Genomic DNA, 17,010 nt, shown 5'->3' with positions numbered 1-17,010 from the left:
CTTTCCATCTGTCCTGGGTTCACCATCAAACTCTTGAGGGCAGGAGGTGGGACATGGCGAGGTGAGACCTTCCATCTGTCCTGGGTTCACCATCAAACTCTTGAGGGCAGGAGGTGGGACATGGTGAGGTGAGACCTTCACACAAACTCCTGGTGAACTTGGCAAGGGCAGGAGGTGGGACAAGGCGAGGTCAGACCTTCCATCTGTCCTGGGCTCACCATCAAACTCCTGGTGGACGTGGTGAGGGCAGGAGGTGGGAGATGGCAAGGTGAGACCTTCCATCAAACTCCTGGTGAACTTGGCAAGGGCAGGAGGTGGGACATGGTGAGATGAGACTTTCCTTCTGTCCTGGGTTCACCATCAAACTCCTGGTGAACTTGGCAAGGGCAGGAGGTGGGACATGGAGAGGTGAGACCTTCCAACAAACTCCTGGTAGATGTGGTGAGGGCAGGAGGTGGGACATGGTGAGATGAGACCTTCCATTTGTCCTGGGTTCACCATTAAACTCCTGGGGACAGGAGGTGGGACATGGTGAGATGAGACCTTCCATTAGTTCTGGGTTCACCATCAAACTCCTGGTGAACCTGGCAAGGGCAGGAGGTGGGACATGGCAAGGTGAGACCTTCCATCTGTCCTGGGTTCACCATCAAACTCCTGAGGGCAGGAGGTGGGACATGGTGAGATGAGACTTTCCTTCTGTCCTGGCTTCACCATCAAACTCCTGGTGAATTTGGCAAGGGCAGGAGGTGGGACATGGTGAGATGAGACCTTCCATCTGTCCTGGGCTCACCATCAAACTCCTGAGGGCAGGAGGTGGGACATGGCCAGGGAGAGACATCAGAGGAAACACCAAATTCTGAATAAAACCAGCCAAGAAGCACCAAGAGGAGTGTTGGACCTTTTCCAGCCTGTCTTGTCATTCCTCAAAGTCTTTGAACCCCAAAAAAAGGAATTTAAAGCTCCACAGGAGACCAAGACCATCCAGGTGGGAGGGGGAGGACATTTGGAGCAGCATCTCCATCCATTCCATGCTCTGTTTTGGGGAGAAAAGTTCCTTTCTGCTGTGGATGTCCCCAGGTCTGATCTCCCCCAGGACTCCAGAGGCCACTGTGATATTAATTATGGCACAGATTGACTTCTAATTAAAACACAGAGCTGAGGACACTCATCAGTGCCTGGAGGAGCTGAATCACCCCAAGCAATGGATGGATGAGGAAACCAGAACGTGACTTGGGATGTTTCCCAAAGGTTGGGAGGATGGAACTCCTTGTGAAACTTTGATGGATGAGTCACCCCAGCCCACGTGGGTGGGGAGGAACATCCAACATTGCTGGTGGTGACAGAGACACCTGAGCATGGCCTGGTGGGGAGGACACTTTTGGCACAGATGGGAGGTCCCCACAGGTGGTCTCTGAGCCCTCCTGCAAAGCTCCTGATCTTCTGGAGGGGTTTCTTGAGTCCTTTTTGTTGCCAATTCCTGGGAAAATAAACACTCAAAACCAGTTTATTGGAGAAAGATCTACAGGTGACCTTTTTTAGAAGCTTCCAAGGTGCTCACCCACCAAGGGCTGCAGGTTCCAAGCCCTGGATATCAAAGATCCTTCAAGATGTTTTTCTCTGTTATTTCAGAGGGATCAAAAGCCTGAAACAGGCTGAGAAAATTGGGGATAGAGAGGAGAAGGTTGTGTGGAGACCTCAGAGCACCTTCCAGGACCTGAAGGGGCTCCAGGGAAGCTGGAGAGGGAAATAAGCTCCAGTTCATCAGGAACTGGAGTGACAGGACAAGGGATGGGCTCAGACTGACAGAGGGGAAATTTGGGTTGGATATGGAGAAGAAATTCCTCCCTGGGAGGGTGGAGAGGCCCTCGAGGTTATTCCATGGATTCCCCATCCCTGGAAGTGTCCAAGTCCAGCTTGGACCAACCTGGGACAGTGAGAGGTGTCCCTGCCCATGTCATGGGGTGGGACTGGATGGGCTTTAAGGTCCCTTCCAACCCAAACTCTGCTGCAGGAGATCAGGAGCTGCTCACCCACCAAGGGCTGCAGGTTCCAAGCCCTGGATATCAAAGATCCTTCAATTAATTTTTCTCTGTTATTTCAGAGGGATCAAAAGTCTGAAACAGGCTGAGAAAATTGGGGATAGAGAGGAGAAGGTTGTGTGGAGACCTCAGAGCACCTTCCAGGATCTGAAGGAGCTCCAGGGAAGCTGGAGAGGGAAATAAGCTCCAGTTCATCAGGAACTGGAGTGACAGGACAAGGGATGGGCTCAGACTGACAGAGGGGAAATTTGGGTTGGATATTGGGAAGGAATTGGGCCCTGGGAGGGTGGAGAGGCCCTCGAGGTTATTCCATGGATTTCCCACCCCTGGAAGTGTCCAAGTCCAGCTTGGAGCCACCTGGGACAGCGGAAGGTGTCCCTGCCCATGTCATGGGGTGGGACTGGATGGGCTCTAAGGTCCCTTCCAACCCAAACTCTGCTGCAGGAGATCAGGAGCTGCTCACCCACCAAGGGCTGCAGGTTCCAAGCCCTGGATAGGAAAGATCCTTCAATTAATTTCTCTGTTATTTCAGAGGGATCAAAAGCCTGAAACAGGCTGAGAAAATTGGGAATGTTCAGCCTGGAGAGGAGAAGGTTGTGTGGAGACCTCAGAGCACCTTCCAGGACCTGAAGGGGCTCCAGGGAAGCTGGAGAGGGAAATAAGCTCCAGTTCATCAGGAACTGGAGTGGCAGGACAAGGGATGGGCTCAGACTGACAGAGGGGAAATTTGGGTTGGATATGGAGGAGAAATTCCATCCCTGGGGGGGTGGGCAGACCCTGGCAAAGGTTATTCCATGGCTGTCCCATCCCTGGGAGTGTCCAAGGAGGGGTTGGAGCCACCTGGGACAGTGGGAGGTGACCCTGCCCATGGCAGGAGGTGGAATGGGATGGGCTTTAAGGTCCCTTCCAACCCAAACCATTCCAGGTTCCATGAGCTGAGTTCTATTGGATATTGGGGATAAATCCTTCCCTGGAAGGGTGGGCAGGACCTGGCACAGGTTGGGCAGAGAAGCTGTGGCTGCCCCACCCCTGGGAGTGTCCAAGGCCAGGGTGGAGCAACCTGGGATGGTGGGAGGTGTCCCTGTCCATGACAGGAGGTGGAACTGGAAGAACTTTAAGGTTCCTTCTAATCCAAACCATTCCAGGTTCCATGTGCTGGTTTAGGACGGGATATCAGGGATAAATCCTTCCCTGGGAGGGTGGGCAGGACCTGGTACAGGTTGGGCAGAGAAGCTGTGGCTGCCCCATCCCTGGGAGTGCCCAAGGCTGGGTGGAGCCACCTGGGATAGTGGGAGGTGTCCCTGCCCATGACAGTGTTGCCAATTCCTGGGAAAATAAACACTCAAAACCAGTTTATTGGAGAAAGATCTACAGGTGACCTTTATTAGAAGCTCTCAAGGTGCACACCAGAAGGTCTGGGCAAACCATGACCAGGAATGTCACAACTTTAGAACCTCTCCAGTAATTTCTATATGAGAGATCAATGACCACCCATGACCTTCATTTCCCTCTCTGTCCCACCCATGGGGGTCCTCAGACCTGCCCCTTGGAGATCTCCCAGGACCTCCAGACCTTCTCTCCTTGTGCTTTGTCTTCTTGCTGTCTCCAGGTGGCTCCTCACAACCACCACGGCCTTGGCAGAGCATGAGGAAGCTCCAAATTTTAGGGAAAGAAATTTGGGAACTGACTTTGGGATGGGACCAACCAAGAGGAATTTGTGCAATTTTATGATTCTAAAAATCTACAAAAACACACTAAAATTTTTGGGCATCACCAGGAGGTGTCATGGGACGTTCTTTGAGGTCCCTTCCAACCAAACCATTCCAGAATTTCTTTTCCAAGCCCAGGAAAGGCACAAAGCCCCTGAATTTGTGACTTTCTTTGCTCTGCTCAAGCTTCAAGTTCCTCTGAATTAATGAGAAACAAGAACAAAACTTGTTTTTATTCCAACCCATCCCAAGATTCTTCTCTCCCCCCTGGAGAGGTTTAACACCCAAAAATCAAGGACCACCAAAGCCTTTAAGAGCCACAAGAGGAGAAGTCCCCTCTCCCCGACACTCCAAGCACCCAAAGGGCCATTTCTGCTCTGCTTAATCCAAGTTTCAATAATGTCCCAGTGGATTTTCCCAAGCAGAAGAAACTGCAGGAAACTCCAAAGGGTCCATGAGGAGGAATTTGTTCCCCAGCAAGGATTCCTTCAGTGCATTCCCAGTTTTCCCACCCAAACAGGCAGAGGGTGTTACTCTACTTTGGGCATCTTATGGAGCCTTCTGAGTCCTTTTAATCAAGGCAAGATTTAATTGGGATCTTTTGGTGACTCTCATTTGACTCTTCAGTCAAGGCAGTTCTGGGTCCCTCAGCTCCCCCCAGAGCTTTAAACACTCCTGATATTCCCCCCCAGCTCTAACTGTGGCATTTTTGCACCAAATCCCTGCAAAATAACACAAAAAACAGCCTCATTTTGACCAATATCTCTTTTTTTTCCCCCCTCCCTGCTCAGGATTCCCAACATTCCCACTGGTGGAATCTCCTGAGCTTTCCCTGCAGGCTCAGAAACCCCCTTGGCTGTTTGAAGAGTTGCAAGTTCTCTGCTGGTGCAAAGGATTAATGAGGAGGAATTTGTGGGAAAGAACTTCAGGAACTGACTTTGGGATGGGACCAACCAAGAGGAATTTGTGCAATTTTATGATTCTAAAAACCTACAAAAACTCACTAAAATTTTTGGGCATCACCAGGAGGTGTCATGGGATGTTCTTTGAGGTCCCTTCCAACCAAACCATTCCAGAATTCCTTTTCCAAAGCCCCTGAATTTGTTGCTTTCTCTGCTCTGCTCAAGCTTCAAGTTCCTCTCAAATAATGAGAAACAAGAACAAAACTTGTTTTCATTCCATCCCATCCCAGGATTCTTCTCTCCCCCCTGGAGAGGTTTAACACCCCAAAATCAAGGACCACCAAAGCCTTTAAGAGCCACAAGAGGAGAAGTCCCCTCTCCCCAACACTCCAAGCACCCAAAGGGCCATTTCTGCTCTGCTTAATCCAAGTTTCAATCATGTCCCAGTGGATTTTCCCAAGCAGAAGAAACTGCAGGAACCCCCAAAGGGTCCATGAGGAGGAATTTGTTCTCCAGGAAGGTCACAATTGGTGGGAAAGAACTTCAGGAACTGACTTTGGGATGGGACCAACCAAGAGGAATTTGTGCAATTTTATGATTCTAAAAATCTACAAAAACTCACTAAAATTTTTGGGCATCACCAGGAGGTTTCATGGGATGTTCTTTGAGGTCCCTTCCAACCAAACCATTCCAGAATTCCTTTTCCAGGCCTATAAAAGGCACAAGCCCCTGAATTTGTGACTTTCTCTGCTCTGCTCAAGCTTCAAGTTCCTCTGAAATAATGAGAAACAAGAACAAAATTTCTTTTTATTCCAACCCATCCCAAGATTCTTCTCTCCCCCCTGGAGAGGTTTAACACCCCAAAATCAAGGACCAAAACCTTTAAGAACCACAGAAATTGGGTAAGAGGAGAAGTCCCCTCTCCCCAACACTCCAAGCACCCAAAGGGCCATTTCTGCTCTGCTTAATCCAAGTTTCAATAATGTCCCAGTGGATTTTCCCAAGCAGAAGAAACTGCAGGAACCCCCAAAGGGTCCATGAGGAGGAATTTGTTCCCCAGCAAGGATTCCTTCAGTGCATCCCCAATTTTCCCACCCAAACAGGCAGAGGGTGTTACTCTACTTTGGGCATCTTATGGAGCCTTCTGAGTCCTTTTAATCAAGGCAAGATTTAATTGGGATCTTTTGGTGACTCTCATTTGACTCTTCAGTCAAGGCAGTTCTGGGTCCCTCAGCTCCCCCCAGAGCTTTAAACACTCCTGATATTCCCACCCAGCTCTAACTGTGGCATTTTTGCACCAAATCCCTGCAAAATAACACAAAAAACAGCCTCATTTTGACCAATATCTCTTTTTTTTTCCCTTCTCTGCTCAGGATTCCCAACATTCCCACTGGTGGAATCTCCTGAGCTTTCCCTGCAGGCTCAGAAACCCCCTTGGCTGTTTGAAGAGTTGCAAGTTCTCTGCTGGTGCAAAGGATTAATGAGGAGGAATTTGTGGGAAAGAACTTCAGGAACTGACTTTGGGATGGGACCAACCAAGAAGAATTTGTGCAATTTTATGATTCTAAAAATCTACAAAAACTCACTAAAATTTTTGGGCATCACCAGGAGGTGTCATGGGATGTTCTTTGAGGTCCCTTCCAACCAAACCATTCCAGAATTCCTTTTCCAAAGCCCCTGAATTTGTGACTTTCTCTGCTCTGCTCAAGCTTAAAGTTCCTCTCAAATAATGAGAAACAAGAACAAAACTTGTTTTCATTCCATCCCATCCCAAGATTCTTCTCTCCCCCCTGGAGAGGTTTAACACCCCAAAATCAAGGACCACCAAAGCCTTTAAGAGCCACAAGAGGAGAAGTCCCCTCTCCCCGACACTCCAAGCACCCAAAGGGCCATTTCTGCTCTGCTTAATCCAAGTTTCAATCATGTCCCAGTGGATTTTCCCAAGCAGAAGAAACTGCAGGAAACTCCAAAGGGTCCATGAGGAGGAATTTGTTCTCCAGGAAGGTCACAATTGGTGGGAAAGAACTTCAGGAACTGACTTTGGGATGGGACCAACCGAGAGGAATTTGTGCAATTTTATGATTCTAAAAATCTACAAAAACACACTAAAATTTTTGGGCATCACCAGGAGGTGTCATGGGATGTTCTTTGAGGTCCCTTCCAACCAAACCATTCCAGAATTCCTTTTCCAAAGCCCCTGAATTTGTGACTTTCTCTGCTCTGCTCAAGCTTCAAGTTCCTCTGAACTTGAAACCTCTAAAACCTCCATCCCACAAAGGCCCCCCTTGCGCCTCCTTCTGCTCCTTTTCCTTCTCCAGGTGGTGCTGGAGGAGAAATGTCCCCCAGGAATGTTGGGAAGCAGCTGATTCCAAGGTGTGTCACATCCTGAGGGCAGGGCCGGGCAGGACGTGGGGCTGGTGGAGCCTCTCCCTGGGTTGGGGGAGGTTCAAGGAGCCTCCAAGGAACACGATGGTGGGACCCTCCAGCTCCAGGAATCCTCCCAGGTGGTTCCTCTGCTCTCCAACCAGTGCCCTCTGTCACCCCATCACCCCTGGCACTGCCCCCTGTCATCCCTGGCAGTGCCCCCTGTCATCTCTGTCACCCCTGGGAGTGCCCCTGTGACCCTGGCAGTGCCCCTGCCACCCCTGCCACCCTTGGCAGTGCCCCCTGTCATCTCTGTCATCCCTGAGAGTGCCCCCTGTCATCCCTGGGAGTGGTCCCTGCCACCCTGTCACCCCTGGGAGTGCCTCCTGACACCCCTGGCAGTGCCCCTGTCACCCCTGGGAGTGCCCCCTGACACCCCTGGTAGTGCCCCTGTCACCCCTGGGAGTGCCCCCTGACACCCCTGGCAGTGCCCCTGTCACCCCTGGGAGTGCCCCCTGCCATCCCTGGGAGTGGTCCCTGCCGCCCTGTCACCCCTGGGAGTGCCCCTGTCACCCCTGGGTGTGCTCCCTATCATCTCTGTCATCCCTGGCAGTGCCCCCTCTCATCTCTGCCAGCCCTGGCAGTGTCCCCTGCCATCCCTGGGAGTGGCCCCTGTCACCCTGTCACCCCTGGGAGTGCCTCCTGACACCCCTGGCAGTGCCCCCTTCATCCCTGGCAGTGCCCCCTGTCACCCCTGTCATCCCTGTGAGAGCCCTCTGACACCCCTGGAAGTGACCCCTGTCACCCCTGGCAGTGCCCCTGCCACCCCTGTCACCCCTGGCAGTGCCCGCTGTCACCCCTGGAAGAGCCCCCTGCCACCCCTGCCAGTGCCCCTGTCAACTCTGTCACCCCTGTCACCCCTGGGAGTGCCCCCTGCCACCCCTGGCAGTGCCCCTGCCACCCCTGCCACCCTGCCAGTGCCCCTGTCACCCCTGTCACCCCTGGCAGTGCCCCCTGCCACCCCTGCCACCCCTGCCAGTGCCCCTGTCACCTCTGTCACCCCTGGCAGTGCCCCCTGCCACCCCTGACAGTGCCCCTGTCACCCCTGTCACCCCTGGGAGTGCCCCTGTCACCCCGGCAGTGCCCCTGTCACCCCTGCCACCCTTGTGAGTGCCCCCTGTCAACCCTGTCACCCCTGCAAGTGCCTCCTTCACCCCTGGCAGTGCTCCTGCCACCCCTGGCAGTGCCCCCTGTCACCCCTGTCACCCCTGGTAGTGCCCCCTGCCACCCCTGGCAGTGCTCCTGCCACCCCTGCCACATCTGGCAGTGCCCCTGCCACCCCTGCCACCCTTGCCAGTGCCCCTGTCACCCCTGTCACCCCTGGGAGTGCCCGCTGTCACCCCTCCCACCCTTGTGAGTGCCCCCTGTCACCCCTGTCACCCCTGGGAGTGCCCCCTGCCACCCCTGGCAGTGCTCCTGCCACCCCTGCCACATCTGGCAGTGCCCCTGTGACCTCTGTCACCCCTGGCATTGCCCCCGGTCACCCCTCCCACCCCTGGCAGTGCCCCCCAGGCTTTTTTTGGGAAGGTTGGAGAGGCCAGTCCAGCTGCCCCCGTTGCCTCATCAGGGCATGGCACGACGTGCCAGGCAGAACTTCTGGTTTTCACCTCTCTGATGAAGTCTGAGGGTTGTTTTATCCTGACCGTTTGTTATTGTTTAATTCCTGTGTTGCATAAACACGATGAAAACTCTCAGGTCCCCCCAACAAGGAAGGAGGAACCAAAAAGAGCCAACCAGGAATTTAATGAGGATGAACACGAAGCTGCAAACCCCAACTTTGGCCACAAGAATCATAGAATGGATTGGGTTGGAAGAGACCTCTGAGATCATCAAGTCCAACCCTTGGGCCAACTCCAGTCCCTTTACCAGATCATGGCACTCAGTGCCACGGCCAAGCTCAGCTGAAAAACCTCCAGGGATGGGGAATCCACCCCCTCTCTGGGCAGCCCATTCCAATCCCTGAGCACTCTCTCTGCAAAGAATTTCCTTCTGCTCTCCAGCTTCAATTTCCCCTGGCAGAGCTTGAGCCCATCGTGCCCCCTTGTCCTACTGCTGAGTGCCTGGGAGAAGAGACCAACCCCCAGCTGGCCAGAACTTCCCTTCAGGCAGTTCCAGACAGTGCTGAGGTCACCTCTGAGCCTCCTCTTCTCCAGGCTGAACACCCCCAGCTCCCTCAGCCTCTCCCCACAGCACTTGTGCTCCAGTCCCTTCTCCAGCCTCGTTGCTCTTCTCAGTTGGGTTGGAAGAGACCTCTGAGATCATCAAATCCAACCCTTGATCCAACCCCACTGTGGTCACTCTGGCACTCTGTGCCCTGGGCTGGTGATCACAGTGGGGTTGGATCAAGACATGGTGGATTCTCTGTCCCTGGAGGTGTTTCAGAGGACACTCAGTGCCACCTCCAGTCCCTTCTCCAGCCTCGTTGCTCTTCTCAGTTGGGTTGGAAGAGACCTCTGAGATCATCAAATTCAACCCCTGGTCCAACCCCACTGTGGTCACCAGCCCAAGGCACTCAGTGCCATGTCCAGTGTCACCTTAAACACCTCCAGGGATGGAGAATCCACCATCACAAAATCATGGAGTCATGGAATGAGTTGGGTTGGAAGAGACCTCTGAGATTATCCAGTCCAACCCTTGATCCAACCCCACTGTGATCACCAGCCCAGGGCACTCAGGGCACTAACCCTAACCCTAACCCACCCTAGGCTGGTGATCACAGTGGGGTTGGATCAAGACCTGGTGGATTCTCTGTCCCTGGAGGTGTTTCAGAGGACACTCAGTGCCACCTCCAGTCCCTTCTCCAGCCTCGTTGCTCTTCTCTGGCCCCGCTCCAGCCCCTCAATCTCTTGCCTCAACTGAGGGGCCCAGAACTGAACACAACACTCAAGGTGTGGCCTCCCCAAGGCAGAGTCCAGGGGAAGGGTCACTGCCCTGGGCCTGCTGGCCACGCTAGTTTGGATCCAGGCCAGGATCCCCTTGGCCTTCTTGGCCACCTGGGCACACTGTTGGCTCCTGTTGAGCTTCCTGTCCCTCAGTCCCCCCAGGTCCCTCTGCCTGTCCCTCTCCAGCCACTCTGTGCCCAGCCTGGAGCGCTGCAGGGCTTGGGGTGGCCAAAGGGCAGGACCTGCACTTGGCCTTGTTGAACTTCATCCCATTGGAATCAGCCCATCCCTCAAGTCTGTCCAGGTCCCTCTGCAGAGCCCTCCTGCCCTCCAGCCTGTCCAGATCCCTCTCCAGATCCCTCTATCCTGTCCAGGTCCTTCTCCAGATCCCTCCAGCCTGTCCAGATCCCTCTCCAGATCCCCCCATCCTGTCCAGATCCTTCTCCAGATCCTCCCATCCTGTCCAGATCCTTCTCCAGATCCCCCCATCCTATTCAGGTCCTTCTCTAGATCCCCCCATCCTGTCCAAATCCCTCTCCAGGTCCCTCCTCCCTTCCAGCAGGTCGACCCTCCCTCCCAACTTGGTGTCATCAGCAAATTTGCTGCTGATGGACTCAATCCCCTCATCTAAATCATCAATAAAGATGTTAATTAAACAGGACTGGACCCAACACAGACCCCTGGGGGACACCACTGGTGACCAGTTGGACACAGCCCCGTTCACCAGCACTCTCTGGGCCAGCTCCTGACCCAGCAGAGGGGACACCTGTCCAAGCCATGGCCTACCAGCTTTTCCAGGAGTGTCTTAAAGGCCTTTCTGGGGTCCCTTCTGCCCCACAAGGTCCTCCAGGACATGGAGCTTGGTGGGAATGACCCAGATGGCAGAGGAAAATTGGGATAACCAGATTCTCCAGCCCCTTTCTTCACTCTCCAGGCACTAATTGCTCCATCCCAATTAGCCACAGCTTTGTGGCTTTGAGTTTTTTCCCAGTTTGCTGGAATTATCCCCAAATCCCACGTTCTCCCAGCACAGGTGGGATCTTGTTGGGTCACAGCTCTGGGCTCAGTCCAAGGTCAGAATTTTGGGATCTCCTCTGAGCTTCCTCCAGCCCAGCGTGGAATAAAATTCCCAAAGTTCTTTGGGATGCCCGTCCAGAACTCTCTGGGCCCTCCAGCCAGATCCTAACCCAGCTCAGGGTACTCAGCAGAGGGTACTCAGCAGAGGGTACTCAGTAGAAGGTACCCAGCAGAGGGTACCCAGCAGAGGGTACCCAGTAGAGAGGACCCAGCAGAAGGTACCCAGCTGAGGGTACCCAGCAGAGGGTACTCAGCAGAGGGTACTCAGCAGAGGGTACCCAGCAGAGGGAACCCAGCAGAGGGTACTCAGCAGAAGGTACTCAGCAGAGGGTACCCAGCAGAGGGTACCCAGTAGAGAGGACCCAGCAGAAGGTACCCAGCTGAGGGTACCCAGCAGAGGGTACCCAGTAGAGAGGACCCAGCAGAAGGTACCCAGCTGAGGGTACCCAGCAGAGGGTACCAAGCAGAGGGTACTCAGCAGAGGGTACTCAGCAGAAGGTACCCAGCAGAGGGTACTCAGCAGAGGGTACTCAGCAGAGGGAACCAGCAGAAGGTACCCAGCAGAGGGTACCCAGGAGAGGGTACTCAGCAGAGGGTACCCAGCAGAGGGTACTCAGTAGAGGGTACCCAGCAGAGGGTACTCAGTAGAGGGAACCAGCAGAGGGTACCCAGTAGAAGGTACCCAGAATAAGGTACCCAGCAGAGGGTACCCAGCAGAGGGTACTCAGCAGAAGGTACCCAGCAGAGGGTACCCAGCAGAGGGTACCCAGCAGAGGGTACTCAGCAGAAGGTACCCAGCAGAGGGTACCCAGCAGAGGGTACTCAGCAGAGAGTACCCAGCAGAGGGTACCCAGCAGAGGGTACTCAGCAGAGGGAACCAGCAGAGGGTACCCAGCAGAGGGTACCCAGCAGAGGGAACCAGCAGAGGGTACTCAGCAGAAGGTACCCAGCAGAGGGTACCCAGCAGAGGGTACCCAGCAGAGGGTACCCAGTAGAGAGGACCCAGCAGAAGGTACCCAGCTGAGGGTACCCAGCAGAGGGTACCAAGCAGAAGGTACCCAGCAGAGGGTACCCAGCAGAGGGTACCCAGCAGAGGGTACTCAGCAGAAGGTACCCAGCAGAGGGTACCCAGCAGAGGGTACCCAGCAGAGGGTACTCAGTAGAAGGTACCCAGCAGAGGGTACTCAGCAGAGGGAACCAGCAGAGAGTACCCAGCAGAGGGTACCCAGCAGAGGGTACTCAGTAGAGGGAACCAGCAGAGGGTACTCAGTAGAGGGAACCAGCAGAGGGAACCAGCAGAAGGTACCCAGCAGAGGGTACCCAGCAGAGGGTACTCAGCAGAGGGTACCCAGCAGAGGGTACTCAGTAGAGGGAACCAGCAGAGGGTACCAAGCAGAGGCTACCAGGAGATGCTCCAAAGGGAATAAACAAAGAGGCCAAGAGGGTTTTGAGTCATCATTTTTTTATTGCCTCCACATCTGCCGTGAAACAAGGAGGGGAAGAGCATTTCGTGTCACAGAGATCGTGGGTCACACCTTCAAAGGATGGTCCAAGCAAGAGGAGAGATCAGAGAGCCACGAGCAGCTCAGGCCACGGAGCCCAGGGAAGAGTCAACCAGTGGGACATTCCCTTTGTTTGGCCTCACTCTTCTCATCTCCTACTTTATTTTCCGGGCTGGAATTTTGCAGACCTGCTTGTGCTGCTGGTGTGGGATGCCCTTTGGCACGGGCACACAGCCCTGCTGGACTGGGGGGGCACAGATCTGCACTGGTGGGGCACAGACTTGTGCAGGGGGGGCACAGACCTGTGCAGGGGGGGCACAGACCTGCACTGGGGGGGCACAGACTTGTGCAGGGGGGGCACAGACCTTCACTGGAGGGGCACAGACTTGTGCAGGGGGGGCACAGACCTTCACTGGAGGGGCACAGACCTGCACTGGGGGGGCACAGATCTGCTGGACTGGGGGGGCACAGACTTGTGCAGGGGGGGCACAGACCTTCACTGGGGGGGCACAGACCTGTGCAGGAGGGGCACAGACCTTCACTGGGGGGGCACAGATCTGCTGGACTGGGGGGGCACAGACCTGCACTGGTGGGGCACAGGTCTGCACTGGGACACACTTGGGGGCACACTTGGGGGCACACTTTGGGGCACACTTCGAGGTGCTCTGTGGGATGCACTTGGCACTGCCCTGTGGCACACACTGTGGGAGGCACTGGGTGGACTTCCCACCACTCACCTTCCCACCCTGGTACCCATGGCACGTCTCCGAGCACACCGACCCCCCGTAGCCCTGGTACCCCCCTGATGCCCCACAACCATACGTGGGTCTCCTCACACAGCTGGAACTCCCTCCATGGCATGATCCTGATGCCCCCTGGCACCTCTCAGAGCACACAGAGCCCCCATAGCCCTGAGCTCCCCCTGATGCCCCCTGGCACCTCTCAGAGCACACAGACCCCCCATAGCCCTGAGCTCCCCCTGATGCCCCCTGGCACCTCTCAGAGCACACAGACCCCCCATAGCCCTGGCACCCCCCCGAGGTGCCATAACTGTAGGTGGGTCTCCTCACACAGCCATGGCAGGACCTCGAGGAGGTGTAGCCATGGCAGGACCCCGAGGAGGTGTAGCCCTGGCACCCCTCGGAGCACACGGGCTGCCTGTAGCCGTAGTGCCGGTAGTTGTGCCCACACATGCCCTCGGCGCCGGTGCCGTCGCAGCCCGAGGAGCAGCAGGTGCCGTAGGCGTAGCGGAAGGGCGTGCGCCGCGTGTCCAGCCAGGAGCCCGCCGGGTCGTACCACGTGGAGTTCAGGTTGAAGTAGGACTCTCTGCCAGAGGAGTAGATCATGTCTGAGCTGGAGGGAGAGACCTGGAAAACAGAAGGTTGGTGTCACCATCTCTGGGTTCACTTGGTGTCACCATCCCTGAGTTTGTTTGGTGTCACCATCTCTGGGTTCTCTTGGTGTCACCATCTCTGGGTTCACTTGGTGTCACCATCTCCTCTGGGTTCTCTTGGGTGTCACCATCTCTTCTGGGTTCTCTTGGTGTCACCATCTCTGGGTTCTCTTGGTGTCACCATCTCTGGGTTCTCTTGGTGTCACCATCTCTTCTGGGTTCTCTTGGGTGTCACCATCTCTTCTGGGTTCTCTTGGTGTCACCATCTCCTCTGGGTTCAGTTGGTGTCACCATCTCTGGGTTCTCTTGGTGTCACCATCTCTTCTGGGTTCTCTTGGTGTCACCATCTCTGGGTTCAGTTGGTGTCACCATCTCTGGGTTTGTTTGGTGTCACCATCTCCTCTGGGTTCTCTTGGTGTCACCATCTCTTCTGGGTTCAGTTGGTGTCACCATCTCTGGGTTCTCTTGGTGTCACCACCTCTTCTCTCTTCTATGATTCTGTGATCTCCTCTAGTTTCACCTGATGTCCCACAAAGCCACCTTGGTGGGACAGGTCCAGGTCACACCTGGTTGGGTGACCAGGTCACAGAATCACAGAATCATAGAATGGATTGGGTTGGAAAAGACCTCCCAGATCATCAAGTCCAACCCTTGGTCCAACTCCAGTCCCTTTACCAGATCATGGCACTCAGTGCCATGGCCAAGCTCAGCTGAAAACCCTCCAGGGATGGGGAATCCACCCCCTCTCTGGGCAGCCCATTCCAATCCCTGAGCACTCTCTCTGCAAAGAATTTCCTCCTGATCTCCAACTTCAATTTCCCCTGGCAGAGCTTGAGCCCATCGTGCCCCCTTGTCCTATTGCTGAGTGCCTGGGAGAAGAGACCAACCCCCACCTGGAGGTCCCTTCAGGTCACCCCTGGTTGTCCTGAGGGTCTGGAGCTGAAGGAAATTCCTGCAGCTGCCCAATAGTGGTCACATTAAATCCAAACCTTCTTTCTGACCTTCCTCTTCATTTTTTTCCCCTCCAGGAATAGAATGAACCAAAAGGCACCATGTGTGGAAATCCAACACCCAAATCTCCCAACAATCTGACATCCAAGTCTCCCATCAATCTGACATCTAAATCTCCCATCAGTCTGACATCCAGATCTCCCAACAATCTGACATCCAAGTCTCCCATTAGTCTGACATCCAAGTCTCCCATCAATCACCCCCAGGTCCCCACCAACCTCCCCCCAAGTCTCCCATCAATCCCACCCCCAAGTCTCATCAATCTCACCCCCAAGTCTCCCATCAATCCCACTCCCAAATCTCCCATCAATCCCACTCCCAAGTCTCCCAACAATCTCACCCCCAAGTCTCCCATCAATCACCCCCAAGTCTCCCATCAATCACCCCCAAGTCTCCCATCAACCTCAACCCCAAGTCTCCCAACAATCTCACCCTCAAGTCTCCCATCTATCACCCCCAAGTCTCCCATCAATCCCACCCCCAAGTCTCCCATCAATCACCCCCAAGTCTCCCATCAATCCCACTCCCAACTCTCCCATCAATCTCACCCCAGGTCTCCCATCAATCCCACCCCCAAGTCTCCCATCAATCACCCCCAAGTCTCCCATCAATCCCACCCCTGTCTCCCAACAATCTCACCCTCAAGTCTCCCAAAAACCTCCCCCCAAGTCTCCCAACAGCCTCACCCCCAAGTCTCCCATCAATGTCACCCCAAGTCTCCCAACAATCTCACCCCAAGTCTCCCACCAATCCCACTCCCAAGTCTCCCATCAACCTCATCCCCAAGTCTCCCATCAATCCCACTCCCAGGTCTCCCATCAATCCCACCCCTGTCTCCCATCAATCTCACCCCAAGTCTCCCATCAATCCTACCCCTGTCTCCCAAAAACCTCCCCCGAAGTCTCCCAACAGCCTCACCCCCAAGTCTCCCATCAACCTCACCCCCAAGTCTCATCAATCTCACCCCAAGTCTCCCATCGATCACCCCCAAGTCTCCCAACAATCCCACCCCCAAGTCTCCCATCAATCTGCCCCCCAAGTCTCCCATCAGTCACCCCCAAGTCTCCCATCAATCACCCCCAAGTCTCCCACCAATCACTGCCAAGTCTCCCATTAATCCCACCCCTGTCTCCTAACAATTTCACCCCCAAGTCTCCCAAAACTCTCCCCCCCAAGTCTCCCATCAATCACCCCCAAGTCTCCCATCAATCACCCCCAAGTCTCCCATCAATCTCACCCCCAAGTGTCCCAACAATCTCACCCTCAAGTCTCCCAAAAACCTCCCCCCAAGTCTCCCATCAATCACCCCCAAGTCTCCCATCAATGTCACCCCAAGTCTCCCATCAATCACCCCCAAGTCTCTCATCAATCTCACCCCTAAGTCTCCCAAAAACCTCCCCCCAGGTCTCCCATCAATTCCACCTCCAAGTCTCCCATCAATCACCCCAAGTCTCCCAACAATCTCACCCCCAAGTCTCCCATCAATCACCCCAAGTCTCCCATCAATCTGCCCCCCAAGTCTCCCATCAATCACCCCCAAGTCTCCCATCAATCTGCCCCCCAAGTCTCCCATCAATCACCCCCAAGTCTCCCATCAATCACCCCCAAGCCTATCAACAATCCCACCCCAAGTCTCCCATCAACCTCACATCCAAGTCCCTCAAGAACTTCTGCCTCAGCTTAGCCCACCACCCTTGTGGGTAGAGCATGGTCTGAAGGTTCAAGTGGAACAAATCAGGTTCTGTGACCACCTGACTCCAACCCCCACCCCAAAATGAACCCAGGCTGGCCCCAAAGGAACCCTCCCAAGCTGCTCCAGGCTGTGTCTTACCCCGTTCCCAAGGGATGGCAGGCTCTGAGCAGGGCAGCAGATTGGCACAGGCCAAGGGACCAGGGCCTTTTATAGGGTGCCAAGTCTTCCCCTCGTAAATGAAACACTCTGCAGGAACGAGGAGTGAGTTATTTACTGCCAAAACATCTCCTCCACTGGGATGCTGTTCTCGTGTTCTGCTCTTGACTCACAAATTTCTGATAAGCATCTTTTAATTACCCAGCGGGGCACATAAAAGGC

General features: G+C 54.6%; 1 protein-coding gene across 2 annotated transcripts; it reads right to left on the bottom strand.

Annotated features, from left to right (window-relative positions):
- Positions 1–12,485: 12,485 nt before the first annotated feature.
- LOC139683909 (keratin-associated protein 5-5-like) lies at positions 12,486–16,802 on the bottom strand. 2 transcript variants are annotated; one of them, XM_071579430.1, is made up of 3 exons: positions 16,771–16,802; positions 13,117–13,902; positions 12,486–13,029 (listed from the first exon to the last, which is right to left on the bottom strand). In XM_071579430.1, exons 2-3 carry the CDS (start codon positions 13,879–13,881, stop codon positions 12,691–12,693), a joined length of 1,104 nt encoding a protein of 367 aa, XP_071435531.1. In that variant the 5' UTR covers positions 13,882–13,902; positions 16,771–16,802; the 3' UTR covers positions 12,486–12,690. The 2 variants fall into 2 exon arrangements, with proteins under 2 accessions (XP_071435531.1, XP_071435530.1); XM_071579429.1 differs by having other exon boundaries at positions 12,486–13,902.
- Between the last annotated feature and the right edge of the window lie 208 nt (positions 16,803–17,010).

The sequence above is a fragment of the Pithys albifrons genome, chromosome 30 (assembly GCF_047495875.1).
Source record: "Pithys albifrons albifrons isolate INPA30051 chromosome 30, PitAlb_v1, whole genome shotgun sequence".
NCBI lineage: Eukaryota > Metazoa > Chordata > Aves > Passeriformes > Thamnophilidae > Pithys > Pithys albifrons.
The sequence above is the reverse complement of the archived record's forward strand: the minus strand, read 5'-3'. Positions and strand labels throughout refer to the sequence as shown.